Here is a 17,955-nt window from a genome sequence, read left to right as displayed (position 1 = left end):
TTCAATGGGAATCCTCCAACCTAATTTGATTATTTGATTGTCATGCAACATTTTAATTAGATTTGTGAGATGCTGTATACAGTCAAGATAATAAGCGAGGCAATAGCAGGGCTGGGCTGTGCCTCTCCAATTTCATTGTCACTGGACCGTGGAGTCCCAAAACCACAAATCTTATTTCAGCCATCTTGCCAATCATTTGTGGCACAAGCCTTTTTCTAAGTAATTTGACCTTTCGGATGGATTTATCAAGTGACTTGGAAAACTGCGAATGAGTGAGGAGCGGACTAGGGAGCAGAACAGATCAAGTGGTTTACTCTAATGAATCCTGTCAACAGTGTTCTGCCTATAAACAAATAGGGCTGACAGATGACACAGTGGCAGCGCTCCTCAAAGTCTGTCAGGCGAACCACCTGTCGACGTCGGTTTGGACTCCAGGAAATGTGTCGCTCCGTCGCGAGAGCCACTCTCCTCCTTATTACCATATTGCTTTCTCTCTCTCTCTCTCTTTTCTTTCTCTCTCTGTCTGTCTGCGTTCTTCCTTTTTTTTCTCTCCCAAACAGAAGCCCACACTTTTTTAGAGCATCGTGAAGAGTCATTAGTCATTATTTTCTCCGCTGTCTCTCTTCCCACACATACACCGTCGCTTGCCAGCCTCTCCCGCTGCTTGAGAAATTATGAATTATGCTTGTGTCTCTCTCTTCAGGGGCTGCAACTAGGAAGCGCCGACCATAGAGCTGTAGCTTTGTTTATTCCTCCTCTTTACTGTGGCTTTTTTTTTTTTTTTCCTCCGGCCCGTCAATCACGCTTTAAACCATCCCAGTCACCAAATACACCGCAGTGCACCATATCGATAAGAACTGCCTAATTTGTATCGGCGTTTCACAACACAGTAGACCGCCCGCCACGAAATGTTCTCCGTTTCTTAATCTCACCATGAATACCAGCATGGATCCGTGGCCGCGTCCCCGCTGTCACTCACATGGGTTTAATTGGTATTCATTCAGAAGTCTGCTTGGCGCTTCGCAAGCTGTGCAGTCGCAGTATGTGGCTGTTTGACTTTACTAAAAGCATGTCAGATTAGAGTGTTATTTATCAGAGTGGATGCACAAGAGCCCGAAGAGTTGAGGGGAAGGGGGGGGATTGTTGAAAGAGATTGGTCTTTTGCAGGCCCCGGCACATTGCACATCTCTGGCTTTTTTTAATCCAGCTGTGGGTATAAGGCCTGCAGGCTACAGAGGCTCTGAGGAGCAAGGAGAAAACACGCACGACAGGCCCTAAGCCGATGACTCAGATTAAAAATGGGTGCTGTATGCCGATCTAAAGCTATATGACAGGGTGACGAAGATTTTCAACTGGGGGCTTGCAGTGTGTTGCCTAAGAGGATTTTCAAATGGAGAGAGACTGTGTTTTTCTTAAATACATCCAATATAATAGGAGCATTGTGCTGCGCGCTGGCTTTTCCGCTGTTATGTAACAGGGTATATTGTCATGGTGACAGTTTCATAGTAGACCTACATATGCTGTTTGAAGTTGTTAAGTGTAGTCCAAATTATTAATGCTAATGCTGTTATAGCTGATTTAGCCTCTCTCTTGTTAGCAGCATTGAGCATTCAAAACATACAGTAGAGCCCCCTAAGGGATTGTGCTGCTGCCAATTTCATTAGTGATGCTCTCAGTGCACAGCACAAAGGAGGAGAATCCACTGATTTGGGAAGTGTGTCAGTCCCCCTAAGAACTTATGCATAACTAATCCTGTAAAACCTATTGATCACTGACACAAGCCTGCAGAGGTATTGTATTGAGATATTGATTGGGGATTCTTTAAGGCTCCTTATTCACCAAGGCAGCACTTTCCAGTTAAAGATAAGTTTTTTTCGTTAACTGTGAGGCATGTAACGTATACGTGGTCGCTAATCGTCTTATTGTGTCTGTTGTCGCAGGGCTGAAGGTGCGTGAGGTGATGATCAACGTATCCCGTCAGCAGGTGGAGGATTTCCATGGCCCCGAGGACTACTGGTGCCTTTGTGTGGCCTGGAGCCACCTGGGCACTTCCAAGAGCCGCAAGGCTACAGTCCGCATTGCATGTGAGTATGGAAATACTAATGTGATCGCTGCTGTTATGGACAAACTCTGCAGTCAGTAAGGTTTGTTTTGTCCATTAGAGAAGAAAGGCTATTTAGAAAAGCTCAGCTTTGTAGATCTCACACCAGGTGACAGAAAGGAAACCTGAAGTGAAACGATAGAGCTTGTTGAAATTCCACAATTTCATACCACAGCAGGGAAGAAAAATATTAAGGTTCTGGCTACAATAGAGCCACATACAGTCGGTGTGCTGTTGATATTGTTACTTTTTTAATTACCTGAGGCAAGTTTGGTGTTACAAGCTAATGTCAAGCAATGTAAAGTAAGCTAATTTGCAAATGTAGATTTATCTACACTGCACGACAGCACAAGTTTCATCGTCTAAATTATTATCTTGCAGCAATATAGTTCTGAAAGTTACAATTGGATATTTAACTTTTCAGTGACACAAAGCTTGCCACTAGCTGTCTTTCCACTGTACTGTGAGCTAGGGCTGTCTTCAACCCAGACGGTGTTAATGGCCCTCAGCCACCAGACGCAAGAATAAAAACCATTCACGTTTCCACTGTTGTGCTGATAGCCCTGCAGTCTCGTGCTGTCCATGCACGCGAGTGGGAGGTTGGGAGTCTGCCGACCTGGCAGCAACTAACTACGACAGAACTAAATTATATACCAGTGGGAGCTTTTTTCCCTTTGGGCAACACTTTTTGCATTGTGTGCTTTAACTGTCTTGTACTGAGATCTCAGTATTGTAGTTTTTTGCACACCTGTACCGTTGTGTGTTGGATCCCCTTTCTCACTATATATCACATAAGGTCCTCATTTCAGCAAACACCACCAGTTTGACATTGGATATTATCCTCTGTACAGATAGTGAGCAGAGCCCTAATATCCTCGCTTGACCAGTACTGCCGGTTGTTCTCTGTGTTTTCTTTTCTCTGTTATTTTTATGCCACAAAAGCAAGTTGCTGTGCTGACATCTGTACTTATCAGCTGCACCAGTCTCAACACTTATGACCCTTAACTCCGCCTCAGACCTCAGTTAGCCCTCTCTGGCCCATGGGTATTTGGTGGGCCATTGGGCCATTAGCACCTAGAAACTGGCCCCAACAGCCCCACCAAGGCAAAGACCAAAGACTGGAAGTGACAATGGAAATGCAACTGGCCTTTGCACGCACTAGCCTACCCGTGTTTGGCATGACAGTGGAAAGCCAGCTACTGAGTGTCAGGCACCTACAGCTCCACCTGGAATTTTATCCTATTTTTTTTATCCACTCTTCTTTTCCTAAAGGCTCACTTTTGTCTCTTTGAAATCTTGTAACAACTTGATTCTGGATTCTTGACCTTGTTTTTGGTGCCATTTTGGTGCTGTCCATTTTATCTAGCATGTTATGCATGTTATGTAGGCCAATGTGTCCGCACATTGACCCACATCACAGATGTCTGACTAATTATTATTATGGATGCATGTACACTTGACATGTAGTTAGTACATTCAAATTTTATTTTATCTTTTTTTTTTTTTTAGATCAGAAGATGTCAGATTGTTATGTGCACGGCAGCCAGAATTTATATTCAGCCCACAGAGATCTGAAATTCTACTGGATTTCATCAGAATCTTGTCATTTCAAAGCAACAGGAGAAAACTGTGGCTTCAGGCGATGAAGAAAGGGTGGGGGCGGGGGGAGGCTGGACATTGGAAAAAATGCAGGTGTCACTCCCACAATTCCCTTGTTTAGTGCAGTGACTCACTTTGTGATTTCTGCCTTTTTTTTTTTTATCCATAATGCACACAGCTTTCTACATCATCATAAGTTACTAAGTCTACAGGAGTCTATTCAATTCTTTTGAGATTACCAAGTCCTCTATTTAGAATCAGTCACCTTTTAGAGTGTATACACAGTAGCAGAAAGGTTTTACTGCACTGCCCTCCAAAGGTCAAAACTTTGAGGCATGTTGCACCTCTGACCACAGACAATCAATGAAGGATCTTTGCAACTGACACCTAATAAAAACTCTTCTCGGTTACATATCTGATTGGGTATGGCCAGAGGTGCAAAATGCCTGAAACCTTTGGAGGATAGAACTTTTCTGCCATATGTGATGAAGGACTCAATATAAACTCTTTAAAGCAGCTATGTTGCCCAAGAGCTGAGGAGCTCCAACATGGCTTCCACATGGGGTGTTATGTTACTTGAAAGCCCTTTGAAGTGTTGAATTTTGTGTTTTTAACGTGTACTAGTGTTTTACGTGGTCCTTTATAGGCACAAACAGACGTGGAACAGGAAGGAATCCTCATTCAGAATAGACCAAAGAAGCAGAATTTTCTCATGGCATTTTATTCATACTCTCCTTCTCCACAAAAATGTATAAAAGTACAAATACTAGTGGACAGTTTCAAAATAACATCTTCATAAATGTCTTCAGCAGGACAGAAGCAAATGAAGACGCTGATGAAGTTATGTCATAATGTTTGTCTTCTGATATTTCCATTTTGCACTGCTTGCATATTTGTACCTGCCAGTTAAATTGAAGGACTTAATGCAAAGACATCAGTGTCCTATATTGCTAAGAACCTGTGTTAACCCGGGGAAGTTCCACGACCTCAGGGCATGAGAAACCCAGTTATAACCCACGTACCAACATTTCACGATTATATGGTTGTCACACTAAAGATGTCTGTATTTATACGTTCCAAAAAACCCTGTATCTTGTATCTTTTTGAAGATACAAGGTTTTCATTAGACAGCAATGAACATGACATGAATGTCCAGGACGATCAGAACAATCCTCGCTGACTTTCACCATCCAGTGTATCCTCCAAACCACCTTGTCAACAGATTAGCTAGCAGAAGGCCTTGGGAGCCTCTCTATCCTATATAGGCTAGAGAGGGTTTTGAAGGTCATTGAGTGCAGAGCCAGGGGCAGCCCGACCAGTGTTAGTGCGGAAGACGATTGAGGCCAGGCTGACCGTAGCACTTGACACTTGACGGCTGTCTCTTATCTCCCCACACAGACCTGAGGAAAAACTTTGAGCAGGACCCCCAGGGGAAGGAGGTGCCAATCAAAGGGATGATCGTACTACACTGCCGCCCCCCAGAGGGAGTGCCTGTGGCGGAGGTAAGACTGGCGCTCCTTGCTCCTCTCAACCACAAAGAGGAGACGTATACACTCCCACTGAGCACAAAAGATCTGCATCAGAGCGGCAGAGCAGCCATCTTTATTCTGCTACAGTAACTGTCTGCCTCAACAAGATCAGACAGTGGATCCTCAACTCTGCTTTCAGTGACCATTTAGAGATTGATATTGTTGTTAGACATCACTGATAAGTGTATATATACACATTTAGAAATGAAGGTGTTTGTTCCTACATGAAATAGCCAAGCTTGAGATGAGGAAGTGTTGTCTTCTTGTGTAAAAAGATCCAAAACACACCATTTAACCTCCCCAACCCTGCCGGTGCCATCGGCTGGTTCGTCATTATAAATACATGCAGTGCGGCCGATCTCTGTTCAAACCCAGACAGCTTCATTTTAAATTCTAATGGAGATCCTAAGGCCTGGCTTATAGGAAAATATGTATAAAATGACACTGTCATGGAAGTCTACAGCAAAAACGAACAGTCAGATGGTCTTCAGGCCTTTAATGCTGTGACAGCAGGAGAATCATACACACCAAAGCTTGGAGGTAGATTGTCAATGTGACAGAGGTGACAGAAAGCTTTTAAGGTCTTCTGATTTTACATATACTTTGCATGTCTTACATAGTCAATCAGGTAATAAAGCAATAAGAACTTTACAGAAACAAACCTAGCTAATGAACAGGTCTAGTCATAAATTCCAGAGAAGTAACTGATCACCTATAAATGAGATAAGCTGGTAGAGGGTCTGCTCCATGGCACATACCACCGGTTTAACTCTGAGGTCATACAAAGGCTAACGCAATACATGATTTTAATGATAAATTCCTTCACAATTCCCTCCTTTTTAACATTAAAATCATTGTATGGTGGTATAAACATATATCATAAACATGGATACAAAGTTATTAAACACAGTCTTATCTACTCACATGGCCTGGAGATTCTGTTCATCTTTCAACCTAATTTGATCCAACTGGATTCAATAAAGAGTTACCCAAACAAAACAGAAAGTCCAGGTCACATGATACATATGAGGCCAAACATCCCTTCCCCTTAAGAGACTGGAGATGGGTAAAAGACTTCATATGGCTATCTAATAATATGTGCACTAGAAAAAAAAAAAAACCTCATATACATATGTGAGGGAAAACCCTTAGTGCATGAAATTCAAACAAACTCCAGGTTATGTTCAGACCAAAACAAGAGGAATACAGTCATGAAGATTATCATACAGAGGATTGTCATGCCCTTATTTATGGAGGATCTAATTGTTTGAATGTATGCCAGGAGATTTTGGTTCCCCCTCCATGGCTGTCAGTTGTCTTCAGGGATGTTCCTCAAGTCTTCTTCTGCAGGCACATCCACAGGTACATCCAGGGCTTTCTTGCAACGGAAGCTGTGAATCCATGTTGCCGGAAAATGACAGGTCTTACTCTGTACAAGGATGGCTGCAACTGCATGCGCGATGAATACCTTCAGTTCCCTGTAACATGCAAGAGGAGAAGAAGCAGAAAAACATCCGCAGCAGCCGCTACAGCTCTCACACAAGCAGGCATACCACGTAACTGACGTTAACTCTGTCAATAGTAGGCAACAAGTTTTTGCCTGTCACCATGAGGTTGACACGGAACAGAAAACAACACCACCAATTTCCAGGACAAAGCACTCCTCTGCAACAACAGAAGTACAGATGTAGACATAAACACAGACAAAAACACAGACAAACAAATAGCCGGCAAAACCTCCAACTCAGACTACGTGAATTCACTTTAGCCCTTTCGGCTGGCGCCCTCAGAGACCCCAGGCCTCCTATCTTCGAGCTCCCAGAGCTCTATCACGTGATTTCTTGCCCTTTCGGCTAGCGCGCTTAGAGACCCCAGGCCTCCTATCTTAGAGCTCCCAGAGCTCTATCACGTGATTTCTTGCCCTTCCGGCTAGCGCGCTTAGAGGCCCCAGGCCTCGTACTTCGGAGCACTGATGTCCTCAGAGGACTACTTTCCCCTTACGAATACTTCCTGATCAGGGAACTCCTGTTCCCCTACCCTTCAGAGACCCCAGGCCTCCTACCGTAGAGCTCCCAGAGCTCTGCTCCTACTGCTTAGGTCCCAGACCTAAGGGGATCCCTTGGGTCCCAGACCCAAATACTTAAGACGATCAGACTATTCAATATTGCTCTCGATATTTAAAAGGATCACTTACTGATGTCCACCAGCCAACAAAGAAATCTTAGGGCTTCTCTGAAGACTAAGCGAGGTTCCCCTGTCTGCGTCCAGACTAAGTTTTCTCCTGTAGGCCAGTGGCATCAGGTTAGTGATCCCATCCTCGTCGCCAAATTGTCATGGAAGTCTACAGCAAAAACGAACAGTCAGATGGTCTTCAGGCCTTTAATGCTGTGACAGCAGGAGAATCATACACACCAAAGCTTGGAGGTAGATTGTCAATGTGACAGAGGTGACAGAAAGCTTTTAAGGTCTTCTGATTTTACATATACTTTGCATGTCTTACATAGTCAATCAGGTAATAAAGCAATAAGAACTTTACAGAAACAAACCTAGCTAATGAACAGGTCTAGTCATAAATTCCAGAGAAGTAACTGATCACCTATAAATGAGATAAGCTGGTAGAGGGTCTGCTCCATGGCACATACCACCGGTTTAACTCTGAGGTCATACAAAGGCTAACGCAATACATGATTTTAATGATAAATTCCTTCACAACACACAGATCACCTAGATATTGTATTTGATGTAATGGTGTCATAAAATAAAACAATGGCATCTTGGGTTTGAATATTTCAGTCAGTGTGATGTAGCTTCAGTGAGGTAATGCAACCAGCAGAGACAGAATATGTATGACATTGTCGTACAATATGAAAAAAAAATGTCTATATACACACACACACACATATAAATAAATAAAAATATATATAGATAGATATAGATATAGATATATATGGTCCTAGGTTGGTAAGGGATAGCACTTAGACTGTCTTTTCTATAAATAAGACATGGTAAATCATGAAATGCTTTCTTTCCTCTAAATGGATATCATTTTGAAGTCTCAGATGAAATCACTTCTCCAAGTGCTCACTCTCCCATCTCATGTCTTGTCCAGTGATAATCAGCGTGAACAATGAATGTGTAATTGATGTGTGCAGGGAACAGATTTAGGTTGAGGTCAACCTCTGGCCCTTGGCTGCATAAATGATTCAACATGGAAATGGAGGAGTGATGTCATTCTGGTGCCGCTGAATTCACTGTAGCGGGGATAAAAATAGTTGAATCTGAACGGTACAGACCGAATCACAATCTCCCATCTAGTCCTTTGTCAACACAAATGAGCCAAGCCACAGGAGATGGGAGTGAATAATGTAGAGAGCACCGGGCAGATATCCAGAGCCCAGTCGATTTCAACGCACCTCGTCCATGAAATATTGAGATGGCAACCGTGAGTGTGGTAGTGTGAGGTTTCAGAGTGCTGCTGCAGGACGGATGCTAGCAAACACCTCCCAGACCTAATAGAATTTGAGCCTGTGGTTTTGAATGCACCATAAACAGTGCACTTCTGAAGGGTGTGTTTGGAAATCCCCTCGGTCAGCAATGATGTCAGGGCAAGCTAATGAGACTCGAGTCACCCCGAATGGAATCAATTCTGTATCATGTGGTTAAAACAGTTTAAATAAGCAAGAGCCTGACAATTTGCAGGATTGTCTTTTCCAACTCTCAAGAGTCTTATTTGCATGAAGGAAGCGTCTCACCAAAGATATTGCTGAATACACTCTTGTTCCCCATTCTTTCCCATCCAGTTATTTATTTATTTATTTTTTTATGGTTACACTTTCAGTTTTCCCGCAGTTTTGAAGTTTGACACTGCAACTGTGGGTAGCTACTTTTCTTTTACATGCACTGAAGTTCATTTTTAGTGCTTATTTCACTTTTGATTCAATTTTATTGGAAGTGGTGTTGATAGATTTGGGCATGTTTCATTATGTTCATTTATTCATCATAAGATCAGCATTTTTAATTTGGTTTGTTTCAAGTTTGCTAGAGGCTACAAGATTGATTCCTTTCTCTTGGAGAGGAATTCTCACCAGGCTTTATTAAAAAAAAATCTGGCAAATGAATGTTGTTCCAATACATCAACACTACTTAAAATCTGTAAGGTATCAATACTGTAACAGCCACCGACATGCAAGTGATTCACCAAGCAGCACTATATTGATATAAATCTCAGCTTTTACATTATAGTTTGTTCACTGGCTGTTCCTCCAGTCTTCCTCCAGCAACATGCACCATGGTGGGTGGTAGCAAAGAGTGTGAATTCATTGGTGAATTTACAGTTGTGTTTATTGGAAGAAACACTGTTTGGTGCAAAAGATTATGGCAAATTTAAGGGAAGTCGCAGATCATTCATAAAAATTCTTAGAATACATTAAGCAGTTTTGCAAATATGCAAGACAGTATTAAATTGCATGATTTTTAAATAGAGTGTACAAGAGAGGATGCCATGCACTAGGACTAGAAAGTTGAGATTTTTGTGAATTATGAATTATGAATCCTCCAGTGGCTTCTAAGAATATGTTCAAGGTCTTGATGTTCTAAATAGTATATATACTTTACTGGTAAGGCAACATTAAGTTACGAGAGTTTCAAATGGAATTCGGTTAGAATGCAACTTATTTGGAAAAAAAAAAAAACATTCGCTTTTTTTTGCTCAAATCCATTATGATTATCTCTGATAGATAGTAAGTGGTAATAAAACGTAACTGAGCAGAATTTGTAAAAAGAAAGGTGTCAGTAGTTCTCAACCTTTTTAGTGACAAGGACCCCCAAATTGATGAATAAGGCGCATGTGTGCATAATCTCATTGGGCTAACTTCCAGTCAATGAAATAATTGTGAAATTAAAATATTCCCCATTTTTCAGGGGACCCCCAAGAATCCCCTCAATCCCCTCCCCTCAACCTGGACCCCAGGTTGAGAACTGTTGCTTTACAACATTAAGAGGGCTCTGCACTTTTTAAAATCCTCAAGAAAAAGACAGGAGAAAGGAAAAAGCTGATCTAGGCGGCTGTTCTGGTTAGCCGCACAGCCGCTGTAGGCTGTCATTCCTCTGCCTCTTAACTGTCCACTGACAAAGTCTCCAAATTACAGTTGCATCAAATGTCCCACAGAGATAGTAGCGACTGTAACAACTGTAACAAGAGTGAGAGCACACCTATTTGCCATTTGTGACCCGCAAGTGGGCCTCTGAGAGGTTGAAATGGCAGATCGAACCAGTTTCTAATAAGCAGTGAAGCGTACTTGGAAAATATTTTCAAGTACAAGTAAATATATTAGAGCAAATATATTAGAGGCTTGAAGCTTCTGTTGCATTCATTCAAATATTGACTTGCACATTTGTAAATCCCCACTGAGCACAAGCCCCGATTTCAACACAGCAGCTTTGCTTTAGCTCTTATAGCTGAGGATCTTTTCATTAAGTGCAGCCCTGAGTCAGCTGGAGGAGAGGGGAGACAGACAGACAATGCTGTTCAACATTTAGCAAAATCAACCTACCCTACAATTTCAGGTGGATATTTTTATCAATTAACAGTCAGCATGTTCAGCAGGGCAGCAAAGTAGCTACTCTGCCTCCCAGCAAACATTGTCTGGACGGCGACGGCGTGTCCCTGGCCAAAAATGGTAGCGGTTGGATGCCACAAGCTGCAAAATGGCTGTGAGGCAGACGGTCAGATGGTGACTATGTCCATGTCCGGTGAAGATCTAGTCACACCCTGTCTTGCAAACCAGGAAATACTTATCATATGGAAAAAAAAACAAATGCATGTGTCTTTGCTTATTTTGTTGAATACAACAACATTTGATTGACATTTTATTTGGTTGTGAGATGGTTGTGATCCGGTGGTCACACTGTGACGTCCATGTTTATGTCATTTATATATATCTCTCTACATATAAATCATATTCCTGTCTCATTGTTAAAAGCCTGTGGTGTTTATGAGAGCCAAATCTTTATCCAAGCTGTCTTTGATCTCATGATAAGACCGTTATATATCAGATATGCCTCAGGCTACGTGAAAAAGCTGAAATGTCAAATGTCTGTTTTTACTAAATTCAATTTGAACTAAATGTTTCCTTCCTTCCCTTTGTTTGCTGGGTCTTTCAGTGTAATTATGACAGTGTAGATGAAAATGTGGTTGGTGTAAACCCGTTGTAGCTAGAAGTTAGTGAAGCGCACTAAAATACAGAGGATATGGTTCAGTTCCACGCTCAAGCAAGAAAACTCCAACAGGTGGCATGAAAGGTTGTATTATTTTCTTTTTTCTTGTTTTTTGTGTACATAAACTTTAGCTGAATAGCTGAATAGGCCCGTTCGTGGTACTGACATATTTCAGTGTCTACTACAACATCCAGGAAGGACAGCCAGGTAACATCCAGATGTCAGCACAACATTAATTTTGGAACTGTTTTTGAACCATGATGGGACGTCTTGATTGGATGTTCAGGCAACTGTCATTCAACATTGAAGTGTTTGATGGGCTACAGTTCAAACCTCTGGATACTTGCGCAAGTGCTGACTAGAAAGACATTTATAATCTTGAGCCAACATATAAATGTATGTACACATATTACACAAGTATTATTATATTGCTAAATGTTGCTCTCATTGTAATTGTGGCTGTGGTTGGGTGAGGCAGCAACATGCTAACAATGGCTGTTAATCACTGTCTATTTCTGAAAATGTCAGTGATGTAAATTTCCGCAAAGGTGTGGATACACAAAAATTGTTGTTAAATAACTGCAGGGCTATTTATGCTCAGCGCAATGCTATGATGTTGGATAGTGATATGTTATTTGATACAACTGACATTTAATGCAGTTGCCAGTCTATTGTCTTTACAGGACCCCATTAGCTACATCTTTTCTTTTTTCTGAGAAGAGGCACAGAAACAGGTGCTGCTTCTGATGAGCTGTCAGCCCGTGTCTTGTCTCAGTGAAATCAGCTCTGAAACTGTAGTCTCACCAAGCCTCACCGGAGTTAATTTTTTGTTTTGTGCTCACATCGCCGAAGCTGTCATGACCTTGCTCACACAGTCTGCAGGGGACCAAATCAACATTGCAATGGAGGAATTTTTTTAAGAAGACTGTTGGATAAACTGGTGGAGTGGGCTACAAAAAGAAAAGAAAAGAAAAGAAAAAAAAACTGAAGAAACAAACAAACAAAAAATCCTCTAAATTTTCTTAGTTTTAGTTTTTGGTGTATTAAAACTTGTATTTTACAATAGAACATACAGTTTTGGAAAATATTTAATTTCTCCACTGTGATTTAATTCTGTTCAATGGCAGGTTTAAAAATGTTTGTTAAATGGAGGATTTTTCAATTATAAAATGCAGTGCAGTTCAGTCACATTATTATGTTTGTCTTTTAAAAAAAAAGAAAAAAAATAATAAAAGAAAATTTGTTTCAGTTTTATGAAAATGACATAGTTTCACATCTTGTCAGTCAGTGTCAGGGGTATGATGCCCTTTTACAGTCATGAACCAGTGGTTAAATTGGAACAACAAGCATTAAAACAATGACTACTGAATGCATAGGTTTACGCCTATGATTGCAAAGCAAAAGTTTGGTGGACATCTGTTAGGGTTTGGGTCTGGGTTTCTACAGTATGATACTACTACATTTGGGTTGAAGCTGCCAGTAGCCAGTTTTGGGTGCCAATTTTTGTTTTGCCAAGAAAACCCAACGATATAGTACCATCTGTCAAATCAACAATTGTTTTACTTATTTCTTTTACAAAAAAGCATCTGTGAGCAACTAAATGAATAAAATGTGCATTAATTTGAACATGCAAAATGTAGGTGCACTCAGAGATCATGTCTACACTAACAGATCAGCCCTTCAGTTCCAGCAATTCTGAAGATAAAGTCCTCTCAACACAGTGACCATCTCCAAAAATGACACAACAGGTTAGCTGGCACAGCTTGGTATCAGGCGATAAGACATTGTTTCAGTCACAAAAATGTAAAAGAAAACAAGCACCGTAAAATTACAAGCTGGAACCGTTTAGTTAAAGGTTCTTGAGTTTGTTTTCTGACTGTAATGACACAAGCAGATGAGAGCTCTATTTTCATGGCATTAGCAGTAGAGAAGGTGCTAAAACACGTGTTTGGGGTGTGGCCAGTTTATCACAGTAACTGTCGAATCAGTCTTATTTTCATAAGTGTTATTGTGGCGTCATCTTTAAAGATTGGAGGAGGAGGAAAATGCCAATTTTGAGCAGCAACCCAACCTGGTGCAGCCACTTTCTTTCTGTATCATTATGCAACAATTCAGTGTTTGTTTGTGCATAGTGATGCAGAAACAAAGTATTTTCACCAGTTAGCAAGTGAGAGGGGTTAGAAGAACGTCGATAATGAATCCCAAACAAATGTGCATTGTTGTGCATCCTTCGAAAACTTTTTCACAGCTTTGAGTTGACAGGTCAAGCCATTTATACTAGTAAATACCTCTAAATGGGTAAGAATCTCTAAAGGATCATCGATCAATACAAGTTGAGAAAGTGCTGTTTTAGTAACAGTGGACAAACTGGCAAACTAGTTTTGCTTAGCACATTATGCAAAATGACTTGCATGAGTCTAACTGTGCATAAAATATTGCAAAAATGTTTTTGTCACACATTGATTAGCCAATGCATTTAAAAATATCAGCAAGAATGCACCATTAGTTGAGCAAGCAGCACTTAAGGTGAGCGAGTGCCATTGACTGTTTATTCCAGCTCCGTCAGTCAGTTTCCATTATATTTCACGTTACCTCGTCAGTATTTCCGCAAAGGGAGAAGAAGTGTAAATCATCCAAATCATCAACTTAAAAGTTCTGCTGATAGCTTTATTAAAAAGTCAAGATCAGCCTGATATATCTGTCACGGTTGAACCCCAGATCTATATCATGGTGTCGGTGCAGTTGCTGTAATTCTGTTTAATCAACAGACACTGCTGTAGATGTCTATTCAACAGTCAATCTGAACAGTAATGCCGGTGAGTGTTCCCTGTGAATTCAAATTTAGGACACGTGAGCATTATCTTCGAGTGTTAATTTCAACATGCAATTTCTTAGGTGCTTTGCTACAAAAATACCCTCATATATTTAATCCAAAGAGCAGAGATTGCAATTTTTCTATGGCTAATAGAAAGTTGGAATGGGTTATTTATAATTTAGTTCCGGTGCTCCCAATCCAAAACCAATTCCCTATTTTTACTTCACAGATATCAGAGAGTGTGAATACAGAGCAGATCTTTTAACTCTGTGAGAAAGAAATCCATGAGAACCCTGCATAATAAGTTTCTTTTGGAGAGGTTACTCTGAAAGAAAGTGTGAAATGAACAGCCAAGCTAGAAGCCAATTTCGGCTTCCTTGAATGAAGCCTTTAATCCAAGATGAATTCCCTTGATCTACAGTAGCTCAGGTAGACAGCCCAAGCTACGGCAGAAAAGGGAATCAACTAAATGCTTTTACTTTGTGATACAAGCTGTTCTCCGGTGAGCCTCACAAAGACATCGCGATGCTACTCGAAAACAACTCCGCATTTAACACCATTCCACCCCATGCCTCCCGTGTACGTCCTCCTTATTTCAGATTCCCCTGCCTTGCGCTTCTGTTATTTTCTCATAGGCTAGAGAAAGTCTCCTGGAGAGCCGATGATGAGCTTCATTATTAAGCCAAGCAATTACATCCCCCCCAGCTCAGGCCAAAGCCAGGAGCTCCCTCTATTTATTTCGTTAAGATAAGACAGATCGGGTTGGAATAGTAATGCGTTGCCACATAGCTCGGGGGGGCGGAGAGGTGGCATTTGGGAAGCAACAGGGGAGGTGGATGGGCAAGGCAGCCCCACTTTGTGTTCTTCCCATATCTTTTCTGATTAACCTCCGGAGCGAGGGAGCACAGCCGGGCAGCAGATAGCTCCCTCCAACACTACCTGCTGCTGTCGAGTTTGCGCTCATATGAACACACTGAAGCATGCCGAGTTCAAAGTGTTTTTGTGGGTATCAGTCTGTGTGTGTGTGTGTGTGTGTGTGCATGCAAATCTTTGTGTGCGTGCATGAAGATTTGGATGCACCGGGCAACGGGCGTGCATATCTTTATGTGTGCGTGTTGTTGATAGGCTGTGGTGAGACTCCACTGGGTGGATTAGCTCCATGTTTGGCAGTGTCGCCTCGATACGCTGCTCAGTGGGTCTTGCTGGCGTCCTCCGGTCCCCGGGGGCGACTTGACGGAGACGGTTAATCCATGTAATTGTGTTGATGAGATACTCGGCAATTAAAAAGTTCTGCCGCCCATGCTGGCTACACTATGGGCAGCTGAGAGTTGCCTGAGGGGAGGGGATCACGCTGAACTTGTGACACTGTGGTGCTTCAGAAGACTAGGCATGACTCAGCAGACAGTGCATGCCATGTTGGTACTGCATCATCTTCGAGCTGAATGTCCGTGAGACCAAGGGTTGAGCGAACCGGCGCAGAGGTGCACGGAGGAGTGCAGCAGCTGGCAAGGACATCAGTTTGATCTTGATCTGCGCTCTCATAAGTCTTTATGATGGGCGCAGTGTCACTCGTTACATTGCTCCTCTGTCCTCTAATTGCCCCGCGACCGCCACATTTCTCAGCATCTAATCATCGCCAAATGTCGTGTGAGTGAGGTGTGTATGTGTGTGAGTTCACTCTTAAGCAGATGAGAGGACCTGGCCGCCGCACGGGGCTCGGGGAGGTGACCTTCGGGGGCGGGCCGGGTAATGAAATCACAGGAAGGAAGTCCTGATGCGGGGCCCCGCCTGGAAACCCCTCCGTCAACGCTGACACTGATGACCGAATCCTAATTGAAACAAATGCGCCAATTAGGCAATTCATTTCTCACATCCTCCGCCACACACTTGCCGGGCTAATTTGTATTTGTCCCTTCATCCCCCGATCCCCCCACCCCCACCACCCTCTTTCTCTCTCCCCCTCTCTTTGTGTATCTCTCTCTGTGTTCCCTTCTGCTTGGTGAATCTTTTCATCATTACCCCAGGGCTGTTAGCAGCCAACAGACAGCTAATGTACAGCAGGGCCTCAAACAGCGAGGGAGCGGCTTGCACCACACGTTAATTGCCTCTTTCAAGTCACAAATTTCCCAGGATAAAATTGAAATAAATACATAAAGAGTGAGGGGGAAACACTCCGGTGCCACCACTTGTGTCACCCAGTCAGCTCCCATTCAGTGACAGATTAGTTTAATCATGAGAAATTAGAGTCTGTCCCCCATTTCTCTCTCTCTTTTCTTATCTATCAACGATGCTAAATGATTTGCCTCTGATGAAACCCTCGCTAAAGGGTATCTTTTAATTGTGGAGAAGAATCTTGGCGCCTTTGAAGATCGTCTTCCAAGTTTTCCTCAAGGCAAAGGGAAAAAAGAGAGCCTTCGGTTGCCATTTTATCATACTTCTCAGAAAGAGAAAAAAAAAAAAATTGCATCACAAGTATGTATGGTACAACTGACTCAAATAGGTGTGAAAAAAATACCAAATGTGAAAAATGATTACTGCGTTATGATGTTCATCATCATTTTTATTCGTGTCAATATATACCTGCAATCCATCATCCCTCGGGTCCGCTTGTCATTTCTATTTACCCAATGTTTGCATGCCCACAGGCATTTCCTATTTGCATCCAGCCTGTGTGTTGTTTATTATAAGGGTGTCTGTGCGCTTCCTATAAATCCATCAGCCTGGCCCATTCTGCCGCACTATGAATGTAATTTGCAAACGCAGCGATGCAGCTCCCTTACCAGGGTAGAAGCAGTAAAGCGTTACTAAGTTTGTAATTCATAATTAGTTTTCCTCTCTGCTGCTGGTAATTGGTTATGGTGCTTCTCTTGACTGCCTAATGGCTTTGGTATTGGTGGTAGTGCTGCCTGGCAGTGGTTGTACAGATGGATACGATGCCATAGTGTGCAATTGACCAGCAGTTGTGTGTTACCTTGGCGCAATATGGGATCAGCCCTAACATTATGTTCAGGTTAGTTTGGTTTATTCGACAGAGGCAGAGACAGGATTACCTCACAGCCCGTGCAGCGTGCTCCTTGATTCCACAGTGCGTACAGATTAAAGCGAAACAATAAAGCGAGATAGATTTGTTGTACTTTTGATGTCATCATGCAATCTGTTCCACTCCAGCTCCCAAGTATCTAAATGAACGTCGACCAATCACTGTGGAAAATCCTACTAAAGTAAGATTACCTACACTTGATCTTGTGGTATACTTACTATGCCGCTTTCTGACATGAGCAAAATACTTTGCAAGATTATTTGGAGACCGGTTGTTGATTATTCTATGAACCATGTTAAGCTCGGGCATCACTGATAGAAATTCTAGCCAGTTAAGGTCTTGAAACTGGCTTCAAACCCGGTCACCTTGATGTATGTGGTCCTCAGACCAGTCAAACCAATTTATTTTGTGATATTTGGACATTCTTTTGCCATGCCTTTGATAAGTCAAGCATCCAGGAGCTGCAGCCATAATCAAAGTTACCCTGCACCAGACCAGATTTCAGAGCTTCACACACTTCCTACCCAAGACATGAACCTGTCTGATGAGGAACTTTGTTCTGGTGTTCACCTGAAACTATTATCTAATCACCACCAAGATATTTAACAGATAATATTGTCTCCTCCCTTTACCAGTAAATGAGGTGTTTATAGTT

At 42.1% G+C, this 17,955-nt stretch overlaps 1 protein-coding gene across 1 annotated transcript in view; it reads left to right on the top strand.

Annotated features, from left to right (window-relative positions):
• unc5db (unc-5 netrin receptor Db) overlaps positions 1-17,955 on the top strand; it is an 87,258-nt gene that overhangs the window by 21,213 nt on the left and 48,090 nt on the right. Inside the window, exons 3-4 of the mRNA XM_030059180.1 lie at positions 1,941-2,084; positions 5,099-5,202. Coding sequence (XP_029915040.1) covers positions 1,941-2,084; positions 5,099-5,202 — 248 coding nt within the window. The remainder of the gene's footprint in view (positions 1-1,940; positions 2,085-5,098; positions 5,203-17,955) is intronic.

The sequence above is a fragment of the Myripristis murdjan genome, chromosome 9, assembly GCF_902150065.1.
Source record: "Myripristis murdjan chromosome 9, fMyrMur1.1, whole genome shotgun sequence".
In the NCBI taxonomy this organism is placed as follows: Eukaryota; Metazoa; Chordata; class Actinopteri; order Holocentriformes; family Holocentridae; genus Myripristis; species Myripristis murdjan.
Note: the sequence above shows the minus strand (reverse complement) of the source record. Positions and strands in the feature narration are given on the sequence as shown.